Here is a 19,914-nt window from a genome sequence, read left to right as displayed (position 1 = left end):
TATATTAAAAAACAGTTATTTAGTTTATGTGAAAATTATATGAACGTGTTGTTTTGAATTTAATTTTTGGCATTATTATATTGTTCATTATATAATTCAATAATGAGTATTGTGGTGCATTATCTCATAAGTACCCCCCTCAAAGAGCTGTTAGAAGATATGTGTCACTTGTTTTATTTTTACTTTATTTGATTATTCTTTTCTCTTAACTCTGCTTTATTTCTTTTGATTATTCCTTTCTCTTATACTTTAATTTGTAAAGTTCTGGCTTATCTAAAAAGGTTATAAAAGATTGTATGCTTTTTTTTTATGTTATTCCTGTTAAAATTACATGCTTGTTTTAGCATGTTATTTAGGTCATGGATGAGCTGCTTTTAGTATCACAGAGCACTATCAGTAAACTGCTTCAAACTATTAAGAATTTTAAATGTATTTAGCACAGTGTAAGCACGTCTAATGAGTCAAGCTTATACGGAGATCTTTCAATGCTCTAAAGTCTGTTCTGAACTAAAAACTGAGAACTGATGCTCTCTCCAGTCTTATATAGTTTTCCCTGGGTTGCTCAGAAATTTGAAGTTCCTTCAATTTCACAAAATTACTGAAAGGATATGATTACAGTTACATATTAATAGGACCTTTTGTAAGTTACACGGGCTGGACCAAATGGTGGCCATGTTTGGTGAAATTCAGCCATTTCTTGTTAATTTTGGTAATAAAAATCAAATGCCATAACCAATGCTAACTTGGTGCTATCTCACCAATTTGGTGTTTCAGTTTTTAGTTCTCAGTTTTTAGTTCAGAACAGACTTTAGAGCATTGAAAGATCTCTGCATAAGCTTGACTCATTAGACGTGCTTACACTGTGCTAAATACATTTAAAATTCTTAATAGTTTGAAGCAGTTTACTGATTGTGCTCTGTGATACTAAAAGCAGCTCATCCATTACCTAAATAACATGCTAAAACAAGCATGTAATTTTAACAGGAATAACATAAAAAAAAAGCATACAATCTTTTATAACTTTTTTAGATGAGCCAGAACTTTACAAATTAAAGTATAAGAGAAAGGAATAACAGCAGGGTTTATCTCACCAATTTGGTGAGATAGCACCAAGGTTAGGTTCATTTGGCTATCTCAGAAATTTGGTGAGATAGCCAAATGAACATAAATTATAAATGGCCACCAGATTTTTCGGGCGAAGCTTCACTCTCTTGAGGCTTGTCCTATTACGCTATAAAAGAGATACTACAATTTTATGTATAATTTCACTGAAATCATCTACATGTATACAAAATTTGTAACATTGCCTTTATCCCAAGAATTGTGAGTTCCAAGCAGTACAATCCCTGGACAGGAAGTCATACTTACAATTAAGAAAAATTGATAAAATAATTGCACTAAACAACAAATCAAATACTAAATCAAGAATTACAAAGGCACAAACTTTATACGTACATAGGACCATGGTCTTATTATACTATTTATATCATATATGTTATGTGGACTGTGTACCATGGCCATGTTAGGGGCTAGCTTATAGTAATAAATGACTGTAACCTTTGAATTTGGTGACTGAAAAGTAGGACATTGTTCAGCTTGTTTAGGATTGTGTAAGAACTGTCCCATTATAAATGTAATTTAGGAGAAACTCCTTTCTCTGGAATCGGATTCCATAATCACACCTCGTCACCTTTGTTGAATCGATGCTCTGTAGCTTTCATGTCGTGTCAGGTCTTCATCTTCTCTGTCACCAAGTTAACTCTCATGCAAAATTGTGCATGACTTCAAACCATGCCTAGAGATCTTGAATGTACTCTTTAGGCGATGAAGGTGCATCTGGAGGGTAACCAAACAATATATTGTTACGTTTTTCTTTCTTCTGACACCAGTTGTTACGGGGTTCGTAGATTTGGAGTGAGTAACGACGATACTTGATGAAGTATGGAAACACACTTTATTTACTGATATTAATCAGATAGCTCCAATATCACTTTTACAGTTGTCGAACTGTTATAAAAACGCTGACACGATCAGCGATACAGCCTTACACTGTCAGGCAATAACGGGGAAGACAGCTTCACTGCAAAGCACTTGAGTACAGCTCCCAACTCTGCTTGGTTGTTCTCAGAACTCTACGTACTCTCGAGACTCTCCACGCAATGCACTTAATGATACACAAGAGTATAGCTCTCAAATCAGCACAGTCTAAGACAAAAACTCGACGATGCACTAATTCGCTACATACTAAAAGACTCTCTTGATGCAATCGACGACCACCTCGGCGCTAGATTTTGAGACACTCGCTCAATGATTGACTATCAGCTCGCTAGACGAGGCACACATGCACACTGACTGCAGACCAGAAGGGTTTATATAGCTTTCGGCTTGTGTTCGAGAACATTCTGGGCTAAACCGGTAAGAATTCGTTCCAGAAGGTTCTCCATCCGTCCATGATATATCACCAGATGTCGCCAAATGGACGATTTCTTGCCAAATGTGGCAACCCTAAAACTGCTTTGCGGGGAAGCCATCTCACCGCGCCTGTACATTTCGTAACAAAATTATAAGGCAAATTAAGGTCATAACCGAAGAGCATCTGGGATCGGCAATAGCCATCGGTAGTCTCGTGGACAGCATTGCGATAAGCCAGTAAGAACAGTGGTAACTTCTATCCCAGTCCTGTTGGTTTCTTGAAACCATCAGAGAGAGGTTACTTAGGATTGCTCAATTAAACTCTTCACCCTGTCATCTAGTTATGAATGTAAAGGTATCTTTTGGGCTTTTTCTACGCTGAGTAGATGACAGAGTTCTTTAATTACAGAAGATAAAATTCCTTCCTTGATCAGAATTTAACGAAAGAGTCACTCGTGGTCTGGAAATAAAGTGCTGTATTATTAGCTCTCTTCCATGACAGTTTTGTGATCAAGGATAAGATACATTTCTGTCCACATTGTGAAGAATTCAATCAATTCAATGTCAACGAGGATATGTTTATTGCCATCAGCATTTCATGGCAGAAGTCCTAGATTGTTTAAGGCGATTTGTTCAAAAGGCACTCCCACACTATAACGTTGCAGCTTCTCTCGGCTGCATTTCTTCGACCCTTTCTGACATGCACAGGAATCACAAGATTGGCACCACTTCTGTACATCAGCTCTTGCAGTACTTCAGTAGAAGTGCTCTCAAACTATTTGCAGCATCTTCATTATTCCGAAGTGGCCTCCCGTTGGATTGCTATGTTGCTCTTTAAGGATGTCTGGATTCTGGGATCTTGGAAGTATTAGCTGTCATCGGAATGCCTTTCCATCATCCAATTTGAACTTCTGGTAAAAGACTTCAGTACGAATATGGACAAAAAGGTGGGACTGTAGATCAAAATGTATCTCCATGTAGGACTTCATTAAGTCAGTTAAGACTTTAATGTCACTGTCTTCCATTTGGTCTTTTCTTACTTCTTCACCACTACATGGGTGTCTGGGTTAGATGATGTTGAATTTCTAACTTTATGTACAACTGAATTAGGCAGCTCATATTTTGCTTTGACTCTGGAACAATATCAGAGCTTTTTGAACTGGATCTTCTAGACAGGGCATCAGCATTCCCCTCTGATGATCCTTTCTGATGACAGATAGTGATATAATATTCTTGGACCCTTTGTATCCACCTGGGTAGTTGCTTTCAGGATTCTTGAAATTTAATAGCCTAGACACCTTCGGCAGAAATTATATGTCCAAGGTCACTTCCTATCTGAGGATTTAAGAGGACTTAAGTTTAGATTGGCTTCCTTCAATTTCTTAATGAATTTCTTTCTTTTTGGAATGATCTATAATCCGGACCTCAAAGCTACAAACTTTCTGCACATGCGTCGCGTTGACGACCTTTACCGCTGCGAATTTGCGCGTGCGCAAAATACGTTTACGAATGCGCCTTTAATGTATAACAGATGGGATAAGCTAAGCTAAAATTATCTAATTATCTATTTCAGTTAATATTGCAGATTGCGTTGTTCCTTAATCTTCGAATTGGATCCAGATTATTATTTTTTGCAGACTGTTAGAGCAATTTTATAAAAGTAAGCTTGAACTTTCGATTATGTCAAATAGAATTTCCGATATATATTTACTAATATGTAAAGGATATACAAAGCGAAAGTATCTTTCGGATTCCATTAAACAAAAAGTGGAATTTCTGCAAAAAATGGATAAAGGCATATTTTTTGTTTATCTTTAACGCCGTGGCGGCGTGCAATGAATTGGAAGTTGATTTGTCAGCACTATCCTTATCTTAAGGGCAGATGTTTTTATTTTATTTGGCTTATAATTGCTTACTTAATGTAGTATTTCATCTCGATGTACTCTGTCTTTGATATGATTTAAATCAAATGCCTCGTCATTATAATTTGCTTCCGATAGCAAAGTGACATAGGTTATTGAAAATGAAAAAATTTCGATTGACGAATTAGTCTGTATTCTCGACACAGCAATTATAGAACTTTAACAGCGGAACTTTGTAACTGAACAAGAAATTATGTCTATTTATAGAATTAAAGAGAATGTATTATCACATAAAAAACGAAGCAACTGAAACAACTTACATTGAAAGAAATGTTTAATAAAATAAACAAATAAATATTAAGCTTTTTTTTTTGTAAATTTTGATACCCTTTAGATCATAATTGTTCTTTATTTCGTAAATTACCATTTCATATTTTTAATTTTATAATTTCTGTATGCCATTTTACCAGATTTAAACTGATGATCTATAATCCGGAAAAATCGATAATCCGGAATCGCCGAAGTCCCGACGAGTCCGGATTAACGACTTTTGACTGTACATTGAAAACAGTTCATTCAATTGCGGGCTGCCTCTACCTGAGGCTGGGTGCATTATAAAAATACAAAAAAATCTTAATAAGGCAACACTTCTTTATTTTCATCGTAACAGTCTTTTTCTCTTCTGAGATCAGTTTTCAGTTCTGTCTACAGGAAAAAATTCAAAATATTCAGCACACAGGCTGATATCATGAACAGCAGTGCAGCGCACCAGTTATTACTTCAGTTCATTTCACAACATGCTCTCCCCCTTGAGACTCAGGTTGAGTCTCAAGCTCATAACAAACATTATTTAAAAGATCAAGTCTTTTTGGAGCTTTTACAAATCATCCAGAGAAAGAATATTGTTGCATTACCATTTTAACAGGTGCAATTCTCCCTTTTAATGTACATTTAGCACAAGAATTAGATTCCTCCTCACCCACTTTCTTATCAGGAATTATGTTTCTGTCATTGGCCTGTATCTCCAGAGGGAAAATGCATTTTATTGGATGTACAACTGTTCCATGCCGGGTTTTAAGTTTAACCATGCGAATCTTTTCATCACGTCCAGGGATCAATTCTGTATTCAGGCTAAGGGCCAAAATAAACATTTTTTGTTATCATCTATCATCTTCCATCAGTACTATATCTCCAACTACAGGTTCCCAAGATCGTTTTTCATTATGCTTTTGAACCAGTTGACTAACATATTCTTTTCTGAAGTGTTGTTGCAGATCATTTAACAATTTAATTCTATACTTTAATCTCTTTTGACAAATTTAATTCATCAAGATCTTCAACATTGGAATTTCTCTTCTCGATAAGAAACATGGTGGGTGTCAGAGGGACAAATTTCTGCAGATTTTCAGAAACATACGTTAAGGGTCTACAATTAATTATAGTTTCACAATCACAAATAATAGTATAAAGTTCTTCATATGATAACACTGATCTACCTAAAGTATGTTTCAGCAATTCTTTTACTGAATGAACCAACCTTTCCTACCAACTGCCCCACCAAGCTGCAGTAGGGGAGTAAATTTCCATAGTATGTTTTCAGTTCCCGTTTCTTTTATTACTTTAGCCCAATTTAATTTTGATAAATCGTTAGATGCAACCCGAAAATTTGTCCCGTTATCAGTATAGATTATTTTAGGGTGTCAGCGCCTAGCAACAAATTGTCTCTTTCTACTGATGCCAGAAGAAAAGCCATCAGTAGAAAGAGAATTTACAAGTTTAAGTTGGTGAATGGTACGGTACACAGTGCACGTGAAGAGCGCGATCCACGTCTTTCCTTCATTTTTTAAAAGCAGCGGTCCAGCCAAATCAGTCCCTATAATCTAAAACGACACACAATCCGTAACTCGGTCTGGTGGCAGAGGTGTCGGTTCGCTTGACATAGCCTTAGCTTTAAATCTTTCACAAATGATACAGTTAATACAGCATTTGCACAGCCTTTGATATATTAATTGCCATACACTGGCTTCATTTTGCAATGAATGCCAATTGTCAGCATCCTTCAACTGTTTGGAACTGAGTCCCAATCCTATATCCACCTTGGTTGAAATTTGAGTCACATTGGCCCTTGTTTTCATTGATCTGCATCACAAACGAGACATGCAAAGAGAATGAACATGTGTATTCTTCTTCTTGCATGTCTTTTTCATTGATCTGTGTTTATCATACAAATTGTGACAATGTAATGTTGCCCTTAAATCACGAACATGATGAGGTACAAAAGGATTTCATCTGTTCATGCCTATTTTCAGAAGTACGAGAAGTTGGAAAGCCATTTATGATATCTTAAATGTCTGCCATGTCATCCATTCTATCTTAAATAAAGTGAAGTCATGGAAATTTTTATTCAGGCAATCTCTTAGCTTTCTGATACATAAATTCCTTGGAAAATGGCATGAATATGTCAGTCGTATAAAAATTCTGGAAAGTAATTAATTTTAAAGTGCATTTCAATATCAGAAAGATTAAAAAATAAAAAAGTAAAGTATTATAAACTATAATTTTATAATTTACTTTTTCCAGGGGTGGGGATAATTTTACAATTTTTGTATTTTTGTTTTCTTTACAGGAATATCATTTTAATGATATTTTATTATAATTCCTTCATTTTTATGTAATAATTATCCATGCATAGCTGTCAAAAATCATCAGATTGCTCAACTGAATATGGTTATTGAAGAATTAAAAAAAGAAAAAGAATTATCTGCAATATTGAAAGCTGAAGTCAATCGAATGGAACAAGATGTAATTCAGAGAAGAATGAAGAAAACTTCTTTTCCATATGTAAGATAATATCTCCACTTTTTGAATTTTATTAACTGTTCCCCTGTTTTAAAACATTTACAAAACTCTCCTGTTTATACAGGCTGAAGAACTAAAAAAATTAAGGGAAGAAAATAGGAAACTCAGAGTTGAATGCAATTGTTTACTTATGGAGGTTGATGTTTGCAGTCCAGGACAAAGTAAGTTGCCTAGAAAGTATATTTTAATTACGATTCTTTTTTACTATGTGCTTTACTCTATTTGGAAAATATTTGTGTATAACTATTGTATCTCTGTTCTTAAAAGTAGTTTTTATTTAACTAATTATGACTTTTGTGTTGTACAGTATCCACAATTGCTTAGAGTTAAAAGTATAGGTGGGATAATCTTAAATTTTCCGAAATCCTAAAAAATTCTCAAAACTCTTGAATTTTTTATAGCACACTAGTTAAAGCGCCAGGGGACAACTGAAGAATTTGCGCCCTTTTCTGTGTGCCAAGAATGGAAAACATTTCATTAAAAAATTTCATAGCATCAATTTGGCGCTGCCTGGATGCTGTGCCCAGGGACAGATGTCCACTGAAATTGGAGTATTTTTTTTTTTTTTTTTTTTTTTTAAACTTAAAGTTATGTTCCAAATTTTTCGGTAAAGCATTTCATTGAATTTTGCTTAAAAATCTGAAACTATGAATGACAAAAAATGTGCAAAGATTTGAACTTTCAAATCTTGAATCTTTTAAAGATTCTTAAGAGATTTCAGGATTCAAACTCTAATCTCTAGTTAAAGGGTTATTTTTAAGTACTCTAAATTAGTAATGAAATTCTGAAGAATGGAGATAAATAACATATATTTCCATCCGACATGGTGGTGTGATAAATGTTTGATCTCATTTAAAAAGAGCCTAAAGTAACTTATATATATGTAATGTTAATATTTGGCTTTGCTATGAACTGACTCAAATGTTTGCTTAGTTTTAAAATTATTCAAAATAATTTTATTTAGTTATTTTCGATTCTGAAATTCTGATGCCCTGCATTTTTTTATATTGAATGTTCCATCATTTGCATATTACAGTTCCTCTCGGAATGACTGATGAGGATTTCTATAAAAATATTTTTACTGGACCAAATGGTACTGTGGCATCTTCATCAAATCAAGGTTGGTGAAATTTGAATTTTTAAGTTGTCATGATTCTGTGATACATACATGCATATATATATGTACATCATGTCCACAAAACTCCTTACCTAGTCTTTATTTTCCCAATCCCCAACCGTTTTTTGTAGATAAATACTTCCAGTTACAAAAATGTTTTTAAATTGCACAAAGGTTTGTGTTTCTCTGTTTTTAAATTTTTAAAAGTTATTCATGGGAGAAATATGAAATCTAACTGTGTATACATTCCTCTAATCCCTATTTATATTAAGGAAAATTTTGTTATAGTAATGGAAAATAAAACAGAGAAAGTTTGGCTTCCATATTAATGCAGTACGAGTTGGCTGTGTATCAATACTGAAGCCTGCAGCATGTCATAGAACAGAAATTCTATAAAATTCTAGAAATCAAATTTCCTTTTTTAAAAAAAATTTATATTGATCAATATTTTAATGATAATCTGCATACAAATCTTATCACATAATCTCTTAACATAAAATTTTTTTTAAAGTATTATTATTTTTAGTTAAGTACGAATACAGCCCTTCAATTTTTATATGGCCCCTAAGTATAATATTCCTGATTTCTATATGAATTATCTTGATCAGTTTTTGTCATGGAAGACTAATTTTTACAAAATCGTTTCTTTAAATTTGAAAATGCCTAAACATGGATTTTTGCACCATTTAAAGAATTTTTGTAATTGGAAGTATATGTCTGAGAAAAGTGGTTACAAAAATAAAGGCTGAATTAGAAGAATTAGAATTAGAATTTTCTAAACAATATTGATTAATTGATTATATTATCTCCTAAGTTTAATTAAAGTAGGAGATAATATAATCAATTAATCAATATTGTTTAGAAAATAAATTATTATTAACTTACTTTGCAGCAATTGCGCAAGTAGTAGTAACTTGTTTTAACACTAAATGAATTTAAGATCATACAACATTATATATATATATATATACAGTCAAAAGTCTTTAATCCGGACTCGTCGGGAGCTCGGTGACACCGGATTGTAGATCATCAATTTAAATCTGGTAAGATGGCATGCAGAAATTATAAAATTAAAAATATGAAACTGTAATTTATGAAATAAAGAACAATTATGATCTAGAGGGTATCAAAATTCAACAAAAACAAAAGGGTACAAAAAACAAAAAAAAGCTTAATATTTATTTGTTTACTTTATTAAACATTTCTTTCAATGCACGCATGCATAAAACATACATTACGCTTAGCGAAAATTAGAAAATTGCAACCAGAAAACTATTTGATGTGTATTTGTGATATTTATAATGAATTTGATTTAAATAATTTAAATCATATCAGAGTACATCGAGATGAAATACTACATTTAGTAATGAACTATAAGCCGAATAAAATAAAAAAATCTGCCCTGAAGATAAGGATAGTGCTGACAGATCAACTTCCAGTTCATTGCGCGCCTCTACGTTCCCCTCCCCCGCAAAGCAGCATGAAATTGATAAACAGATTTCGGAGTGGTTAGAGAAACAAAGGATATGCCTTTATCCATTTTTTATAGCAATTCCACTTTTTGTTCGATGGACATCGAAACATGCTTTCGCTTTGTAGATCCTTTGACAGTATGCAGCATCGGAAATTCTATTTGACATAATCGAAAGTTCATGCTTACTTTTATAAATTTGCTCTCTGCAAAAAATAATAAGCCGGATCCAATTAAAAGATTAAGGAACAACATAATCTGCAACATTAACTGAAATAGATAATTAGATAATTTTAGCTTAGCTTATACCATCCGTTATACATTAAACGCACATGCATAAACATATTATGCGCATGCGTAAAGGTATCACACGCATGCCTCAACGTATAACTTATATGCGCTTGCGTCTATAAGGTAAAAAGAATATAGAGCAAAAACTTGTGATTTTACTTCACAGTAGCACCTTATATTCTTCATTTTAATTTGAGTATTTCCCCCTACCAAAAACTACTTCACAGATTCCTGTCCCCCAGTCTCTGTCAGCTTAATCAAAACTTTGTAATAATGAGAGTTCGTTTTCTTGCCCTCTTTTACTCACTCTTCCAAAATATCCCCTTGATATAAAAAGATGCATTCATCATTGCTTTAAATTTTGAATTGCTGTGATGAAATATTTTGATTCTTGTGATGCGTTTGGTGTATTTGGTTATGGTAAAGCACTCAAGGGCTGTCTGCCTAAGGGAAGATATTCCTTCATAGAGAACTTTTTAAAGGTAACTGGCTCATACACCCATTACACTTGGGAAAAAACATGGAAATGCCCTTGCAGCCAGCCCATTCACTGAGATTTGAATCTGAAACTGAACTGCCAGTGTTCATGGACTTTGCGCTCAGACATTGATGGGCCATTTCTTGTGGAAGAGGGTTTTTTTCCAATAGATGCACTGTCTTCCCCCCCCCCCAATACTATTACCCTCAACAGCTATTAGGATTGCTAATGGTCTTGTGTGAGCTTAGGTGTATCACCAGATATTTGCTAATACGCAAGTACTGTGATTGATGTTAAAAATAAGGACCATAGTTTCATTTATGCTATTTAACTTGTGTAGATTGTTTGCATTTATATTTCTGCATTGTAGTATATTTTAAAGCATCTAGAATTTAAAGAACATCTCCATGCTTTTCATTTATTGATCTGTATAAGTGTAATGAAAAATTGCCTAATTAATTTTATAACTTAAATAATTTCTTCTTTGATTGACTTCTAAAATTTATAGTAAAAGGATTTAATAAGATATCACTGGATTTTTTAAAAATATTTTATGTTTTTAATTTCAATAATTTTGAATTTGCATGTTTAAATTAGTACGAAAGACATCAAATCCTGAAAGTTCATCAACTCAAGCAAAACAAGCCTCTCCGTTAGATGATGAAGATGATGATGAGAAAAATAGATGGAAGTGTAAAAAATGTACATTTGCCAATCACCCTGCATTAGAGAAGTGTGAAATGTGTGAATTACCCAAAAACTCAGGTAATATTTTTCAGAAATCAATTTGATGCAAAATTTAATTTTTTTAAGCATGTGTCTTACAATTTTTATTCATATGTTTGTGTTGTCATTCTGTATTTTAACAAATATACAATAAAATTTAATTTACTATAATTTATTTATTTGTACATACATATATATATGTAATGATATTTTTAAATCGATTAAATTAAATTCTAATAATATTGCTTAATAATGTGTTGGTGATTCTCTACCTAAATTGCATCCCTGTTCCTAAATTTGGGCGAAATCCTTTCTTTAGTATAAAATATATTAACCTGTTGGCTCCTGCAAAATCGCCAAACTCATAAATCTGTCATATTACATAAAGTCCTTTAGAACACTCCTGTTGAGAGGATAGCGTCACCTCATGATTTCAATTAATATCGCTGATTGGAGGAGCCTCGTGATGCACACATAGGTATAAATTGGGCTTCTGCTCAAGGTACGAAAAGAACGCTTGTGAGATGGATGCTAAAATAAACCTAGCACTTTATATTCCAAAATTTGTCTCATTCCTGTTGCCCCCGCTGCACAAAACAAATAATGTATGAGAAATTACATTTCATATATATGTAAGATAAAAATGTATGAATCAGAATTATAATATAACTATAAACATAAATTCTTCCTCTCTATTCTAAAATCGTAATAACTTATCTGCATTGCGTCATTCAAATTAATCATGCGATCTTACGTAACCTTTAATACCAGATGCCTCTTGACGATTAATCACCGAATTGTAAACCAAAACTTTTCTCTTCGCGTGCTTCCATCTTTCATAACTACGCACTTCAGCTTTTGCCCTCTACCGTGCTAAGATGTAATTTCGCTGGCTTGCTTTCTATCCCAACAATATCAAAAATGTAAATCTTCTGTGGAAAGGCACGACTAGAGTGCCAAGTGATTGTGGCCACAAATATCGATTGGCAATAAAAATGGAATTAAAACTGCCTCGACTGCCAAGTTTTTTAAATACTACGCAATCAAAATTCTTCTTCAATGTAGATCTAAGCACAGATCGACACTGCTCCGGCTTTTCCTTGTGCTTTTAATATGACATATATATATATAAGACAGAAAATATAGAATTAATATCAAAAAAGAGTACTAACTTATTTAACTGAGAGGCACAAATAAAAACAATTAGAAGCAAAACACTTGGGAAACAAAATTGAAATTAAAGTAAATTAATACAAAAATAAAAGAATAATCATTAAATGTTAAATAATAATTAATGGATAGTAGTTGAAAATTTCTTGTATTTTGTCAAGGAGCAGCTGAAAGAATTATCAAAAGAGCTACATTTTTGAATTATATGTGTATGGAAAATAATCAAGAATACAGGGAAAGTAATCAAAGATATACTTTTTCTAATTTTAATTTAAAATAGTTAAATAAGAATGCATTAGTAAAAAATTGTATGTATTTTTAAAAATTTTAAAAAGCAGTCATGAAGTTGTAACTTATTCTGATGCAACTTGAATGAAAATATATGCATAATATAAAATATATATATATTAAGTGAGAATTTTGAAACAATTGGGAGGGGTTCCCCCCCCTCAAATTAGTAATCCAAAGAGGTGGAATGTGCCAGTTGCTAAGAGTAAGACAATTTGCAAAACCAAAATTAAGGAAAAGGCAAAAATTATGTAAGCTTTAAATGTGGAAATAAAAAAACACTGATGAGAAAGTAAAAGGTAACTTAAGTTTCCAAAAAGTAATTTCAGTAAGAAAGAAAATAACCAATAAAAGCAAAATCAAAATAAGGGAACAAAATGTGGACCCAATTACCAGCAAAAGTAAGAAAGAAAAGAAACGTTGCTGAAAATTAAAGTTTAAAAAAAGGGGAGAAATTAGCTGAAAAGGTAATTATTTCAATGTAATGGTCCTGTAATTTTAGAATGCTGGGATAATAAAAATGCAGTTTTTTAAATTATCTTTTGGTTGCACTGCAAGAAATTGTATTATTGGAAGTGCACTGTATATAAGAAAATAATATTACTGAAATTAGTAACTTTAACAGTCTTTTGTAAATTACAGAATATAGTAACATTAGTAACTTTAACAGTCTTTTGAAAATTACAGAATATAGTAACATTAATAACTTTAACAGTCTTTTGTAAATTACAGAATATAGTAACATTAGTAACTTTAACAGTCTTTTATAAATTGCAGAATATGGTAACATTACTAATTCAGAAGTCAAACAACAAAAATCAGCGTTATATTTACAAAATTTTCACAGGACTAGTTTCGATGGTTTTACCAAACCACCATCCTCAGCTGCAAAACCGCAAATGAATTTTGCAGTTTTGCAGCTGATGCAGAAAAGAAACGTTGCTGAAAACTCGAGTGAAAGACAATCTATAAAATTAGAGTTTAAAAAAAGGGGAGAAATTAGCTGAAAAGGTAATTATTTCAATGTATTGGTCCTGTAATTTTAAAATGCTGGGATAATAAAAATGCAGTTTTTTAAATTATCTTTTGGTTGCACTGCAAGAAATTGTATTATTGGAAGTGCACTGTATATAAGAAAATAATATTACTGAAATTAGTAACTTTAACAGTCTTTTGTAAATTACAGAATATAGTAACATTAGTAACTTTAACAGTCTTTTGTAAATTGCAGAATATGGTAACATTACTAATTCAGAAGTCAAACAACAAAAATCAGCGTTATCTGTACAAAATTTTCACAGGAATAGTTTCGATGGTTTTACCAAATCACCATCCTCAGCTGCAAAACCGCAAAATCCATTTGCGGTTTTGCAGCTGAGGATGGTGGTTCGATAAAACCATAGTAACTAGTCCTGTGAAAATTTTGTAAAGATAACGCTGATTTTTGTTGTTTGACTTCTGAATTAGTATTTATTTGACGTGTTATTGTGTCTTAATGGTAACATTAGTAAGTATATTCATATGGGCTTTTTAGTGTGCTGTATTCTTCATGTGAGCCATCTGTTCAAAAATTGTATATACTACATAATTTTCTATTCTCAATTTTAAGATGTAAAATTTACAATAAAATGAATCGTAAGTGAATATGATAATTTATTAAAGCCTTGAATGCATACATTTTTAATATTCTAATCACTTTCAAAAAAAATTTTAGTGCAACACAAATTGTAGTTAATGTAATTCATCAATGAGAGAGATACATAGAGTTCAGCTATAGCATTATAGACCTTTAACAGTGTGCTATTTTTGATTTTATATACTAAGCTTGCTTTTTAGATTTTAGAAATATGTATTTACTTTTAAATAATAAGAAAATGGTAAAAAAAGGGGGGCTTAGATTGTAAAAGGAAGATGAACAATTTTCTACTTTTCTGTAATAATAATAGGTTATAAAGCAGTTGATAGATCTTTTAGTTTGTATGATGCTTAATCGCATGTTAAGTTATAAGATATTCTTGTCTTTCATTTGGTTCTATACAAATAGTATATATGAAGAAGCGGTGTAATACCAGGGTGCCTGGGTCAAGGATCCTACCCCTTCTCGAACACGTAGGTTGTTTCAAATGCTGTCATGAGTAACTAACATAAGATATAATATTTTGTTCTATAACTTATGATCATATTTTTTGAGTAATAGGATAATAAGATAATCTAGCAGAAATAAAGTGTGCGCCGAGTTCCAATAAAGACCTGAAAATGCCATCTGGGAGAGCTGAGAAAGGGAAAAAGAGCTAGCTTTAACCTGAGTCTAGAGATACATATAATACATACATACAATACAGATAGTGCGAGTCAATTGGTGCACTAGCATAGCATAAGTCATAAAGTACAGTACACATAAAGTAAGTCAAATTAAAAATATGAGTACTAAGTATTTCCATAGGCCGTTTACAATTATTTGGGTCATTCACATCATAATCGTAGATCCTTACAACAGGATTGTTGATACTTGCGTGGTTAGCATAAAAATTCTGGGCAAGCCGGCAATAAAAACATTTCAATTCTTCAATGCTCATCATGAAGTTTTTGATTTCGAACGTACCAGGGGAGTTGGTGATCTGTCTTAGGACACAATTTTGTGCCTGCTGTAACTTTTTCCTATAAGATTTCCATGAATATGCCCAAACCAGCTAGGCATAACAACATAGTATGGGACTTGTTATCTATTGAAAGTACACTTTCGAGAAATTAAGGGGTGAAGTGTAGCTTTACTAACTTGAAACTTTCTAAGAGTAGATGTTATGTGTGGGTACCATGAGAGAGTTTTACTGGATCACTCCAAGATAAAGGACTTACTTGTCCCATGAGTTTTTATTGAAGGTTTTTATTGAATTTGTTCTTCTTTGTAAAAAGGATTGCTTGAGTCTTATCTACATTAACTTTGATCTTCCATTTTGTCAGCCAAGTCTCGAGTATGTTAATGTAGTCTTGTAATCATTGTATTGCTGGGTTAATGGATGCACTTTGTGTGAGGATCGCAGTGTCGTCCACATACATTGCAAGTGTTGTGTTCTGTGTGTTGGTAATGTTGTTCATGTAAATATTCAATAAAGTGGGTCCAAGCAGATGACCCTGGGGGACCCTAGCAAAGATTGCCCTACATGTTGAGAGTGTATTTGAGACGCGAATGATACATTGTTATCAAAAAGTATTTTTGTGGCAGTCCAGGTATATGTGTAGCACATGTGTGATCAAGATTGGTATCAGAGCTGATGCAATCAGTGTGACAGAATTTAGAGGTGACAAAACTTTTAGAATTTTGAGAAGCACCAAGCTGTGAAATTAAGGGATGGCAAAATTTTTAGAATTTAGTGAGGTGCTAGGCAGTAGAATTTAGTACTCATACAGACTGCACTAGAAATCAAAATAACTAGCACTGGCCTTATTTGCATTTGAGTATGCATGAAATAGCACTTTTGAAATTCTGGGGTCATTTTTCTGATTAATCTTTCTTTTGATATTGGGTGCATTTGTTTTTGTCTGAACAAATTGTAATGGACTATGGAGCTGGTCAACTAATGAAAGCATTGTGTTTTTTCAGAAATAGAGAATGCAAGCATTTGCATTCAGTGAATTGCCCTACTTAAACAACCAAATTTTATTGAAATGCAATGTGAAAAATTTACAAGCAAAATGTTAGAATGTGGATCTAGCATTCTGCTTGAATGGTTGGGAGATAACTGTAACTCATTTGCAATACAGGCTCTTTCTATTTATTGTTGGACAAAGGAATATACATCTGTGAAATTCTGTTAAGAACTGGGCTTATTACAAAACAAAGCTATCAGTTGGTGTATATACCTCCAAAAACTTTTTATGTCTTCAGTGGAAAAAGAAGATACATGCAGCACTGTGTGTATCATTGAAATAAGTATAAGAAAATCCAAACAAACATTTCTTTCCAGAGTCATTAACGAATTTGCGAATGCTCTCAAAACTCATCAATGAGTTCACAACTTTTCAATGGTTGTGCAGATAATCAGAAAGTACTTGAAATTCTTAAAAGATATGTAGTTAAAAAAAGTAAACCTGCTGCTGTTTGTGGAAAAATATTGAAGTGCTTATTCTTTTTGTTCATTATTAGCAGCTGGATTTTTTCTGTACTGTTTGATTTCCTTGTAAATTTTAAATGCTAAGTATTTAATTTTTGTGTAATTCTGCCATATCTCATGAAAGGTATTTGCTTAAGAAGAGATACACCTTTGTAGAGTACTTTCAGTGAGAAACTGAATCTTATATGCATAACACTTGGAGAAAACTATTGTGATATGCACATATTGTTTGTTTTTTTTCCAAGCTTGTTAGAAACATGGGCTTATTTAAATTTAATATATGAAAAATAGTGATGATTGTTATCAGTTACACAGCTTCCAAGGGAATTAAGTGTTTTGTCATTATATATCATTTTTAAAAATTAAAAGGGTTTTTTAAACTTGTTTTATCATTTTTAAAGAATAAACTTCATTAATGCATGTAATACAAAAGTATACCTATTGTTGATATGGAAAAGCATCAAATACTTCATTCTTTGTGTTCACTCTTTTCAGCATTCAAATGTTTATTTCAAATTTTTTCTTTTCTTTTCCTTTTTGTTTCCTTCAGGTTATGTAGAATATAATTCAGATTATACTCCAAGCACTCATCTCAGGTTTGTGTCCTCAGCAGAGGATCAACCCAGACGAGCTGTAGGTAGTGTTCAAATTTCTGTTACCCGACGTGTGCCTTCAAAAAGTTTGAAATTACAGCTTACTCATAGGAGACCTAGATAGCATTTGTGTTTCATAGGCATTATAAAATAAAATAGCTATGAACTAGTCATGTGATGCATAATAAGTTATGTCTTGAACAAAGTGCAAAGTGTTACTATGTTTGTTATAGTAAAGTGAATGCAAGTCTAGTCTTAAAGGTTTCATAGCTGTGATATAAAAAAAGCCCATTGCTTATCATGCACACATAGTTATGTGAAGTCTGTTAATTATATCATGGTTGAACACTGTGTATTTATTTTGGACAATTTCCGGCACTTTTATCATATTATTTGCTTCTATGTGAGTATGTGTATTACATATAAAAACAAAAGCTTTTTAAAGTCTATTTTCTCCTTCAACATAAATGTATTTTATATTATGTCGTAACTGCAGCTGAATTCTAAATTCATATATAGTAGAAATTCTGTATATATTCGGTTAGAGCATATACATAAATTTTCTAAACAGTAAATATTTTGTACATTTTCCTCCCTTTCCCCTCAAAAAGAAGTACTAATTGGTCTTTTTTAAAAGGTATTTCTTCTCAAACTAATGTTTTCAATCCTGTCTTAAAAAAATCTGATGTGTACACCACATGACTTCCTTCTTTGTAATATTAAATTACATGCATTTTTACTGTGTTTCATTGGAACTTATTTCCTCGAATATCATTAGAGGTATATTTCTCATTCAATTAATTCAGTTCTCACTCTGCAATAAGGCAAAAATACATAAATACTCAAAATACTTTTATTAAAAAATTCAAAAATATGGAATAATATAAAACATAAATACAGTTAAAACAACATGAAGGGCAACTTTTACAATTAAAATTAGAGTTTCTATGCAAAAACAAGCAATTCGGCCAGCAGGCAAGAAGCCAGATTTTTTATGCACAAAACTGAAAGTTTACTTTTGGTCTCACTTAGCAAAAAGCCACTGAAAGTGTAGAAACTGCTTTAATATGTTGTGGACGGTATGCTAAGTCAATATATGAGATAATTTAATAACTTAAATATTAATTCCAGAATGAATTAAGCATGATTTAATTTGCAGTAATAAAAGATGTTATCTTTGTTGTTACAAAGCTTAGTTTCTCTAGATTGGCAACAAATCCACCATTTTGCTAAGTTTCAAATATAAACAAATATAGCTGCTATGGTTTAAAAAAAAAAAAAAAAAAAAAAAAAAAAAATAGGCTTAGCTGCACTTAAACAACTTTTAAATTGTTGATAATTCTATAGTTGTTGCATGAAGGTTAACTAAAGGCATAAAAACCTTAACCAGAAGTAAGAACAGCATAATTTGATCATTTTTAAAGCCAAAAATTGTGCAATTTATCAACATATTATTAAAAAAAAAAAAAAAAAAAAAAGCTCATCAAGCCAAGTAACAGTGGATATATGTATATATATATACTTTTGGTGCAACTGATTGCAACCAAAAAGGGAGGTGCACAACTACATATTGTAACTGTCCTATATACAAAATTTCAACATTCGAGGCTATTCGTTTTTGAGTTATGTGAGATACATATATATGTATATACAGACTCCACGAAAAAAATCTCTTTTGAATCCATTTTAAGTTCGATTTGTAATTTATTTGGGGGAAAAGAGTCCTTTATTCTGTTCTCACGTACAGATGTAATGCAAAAATATTGATAAATTACATTCGATAGTGGTCAAAATGGATATTTTCATTGAAATATGGTATCCGGAATTTTTCGTGATTACAATACTTCCTTTACTTTGTACAAGGAAGTAAAAAAGTGTAATAAATCATATTACAAAACTGAGAACTAATTTAAATTTCATTTTAGGAGTGCTTTATTTTATAATGTAATTTATGAAATAAATAAAAATATGATGTACAGAATTAACGTGATGCCATATGGATTTCAATTGGTAAGATAAATTAAAAAGGTTAAACTAGTAGTTTTCAGATGACATAGTTGAAAATAATACTGTAAATCAATGAGTAATGTGCATTATAATGCTCATTAAAAAAAATTACTTTCCTAAAATTATCCCTTATTGAGAACAAACAACTAGTTGATTAAAGGGTGACTATAAAATGTATATTAAAATACCTTTAAAATGTTTTCCAGAATTTTGTTCAAAACTTTATTACTTAATAAACTGAAGATTAATTTTTCTATTTTTAATTTTTAATCTTAAGAAATAATATATCCATAAATTTCTGTAGTGATAGAGGTTTGTGTTCATGGCTTTATACTTTATACAGTTGTCCCTTTGAGCCTTTCATGTGAAAATCCTCTTGTAAATTTAGCCTTTTATTGTACTTTTTTAAGTCTATCTTAAATTAAAAAATAATTCATGTAATTACATTTTAACAGATTGCGTTTTCTTCCCTACCCCTTTCAAACATTTGGTAACTTTAATCAATATGAGAAGGGAGAAAAATTACCT

General features: G+C 31.9%; 1 protein-coding gene across 3 annotated transcripts in view; it reads left to right on the top strand.

The window, feature by feature from the left end:
• LOC118181435 (uncharacterized) overlaps nt 1–19,914 on the top strand; it is a 111,716-nt gene that overhangs the window by 79,722 nt on the left and 12,080 nt on the right. Inside the window, exons 4-8 of one of the 3 annotated variants that reach the window (XM_035350583.2) lie at nt 6,967–7,115; nt 7,198–7,294; nt 8,170–8,253; nt 11,088–11,255; nt 17,337–17,423. In XM_035350583.2, the coding sequence (XP_035206474.1) occupies nt 6,967–7,115; nt 7,198–7,294; nt 8,170–8,253; nt 11,088–11,255; nt 17,337–17,423 (585 nt within the window). Of the gene's footprint in view, nt 1–6,966; nt 7,116–7,197; nt 7,295–8,169; nt 8,254–11,087; nt 11,256–17,336; nt 18,858–19,914 lie in introns of those variants that run through there. The other 2 variants (XM_085827042.1, XM_035350584.2) reach the window with 2 other exon arrangements.

The sequence above is a fragment of the Stegodyphus dumicola genome, chromosome 11 (genome assembly GCF_044657685.1).
Source record: "Stegodyphus dumicola isolate Sdum_Otavi_A_Nest chromosome 11, ASM4465768v1".
In the NCBI taxonomy this organism is placed as follows: Eukaryota; Metazoa; Arthropoda; class Arachnida; order Araneae; family Eresidae; genus Stegodyphus; species Stegodyphus dumicola.
Note: the sequence above shows the minus strand (reverse complement) of the source record. Positions and strands in the feature narration are given on the sequence as shown.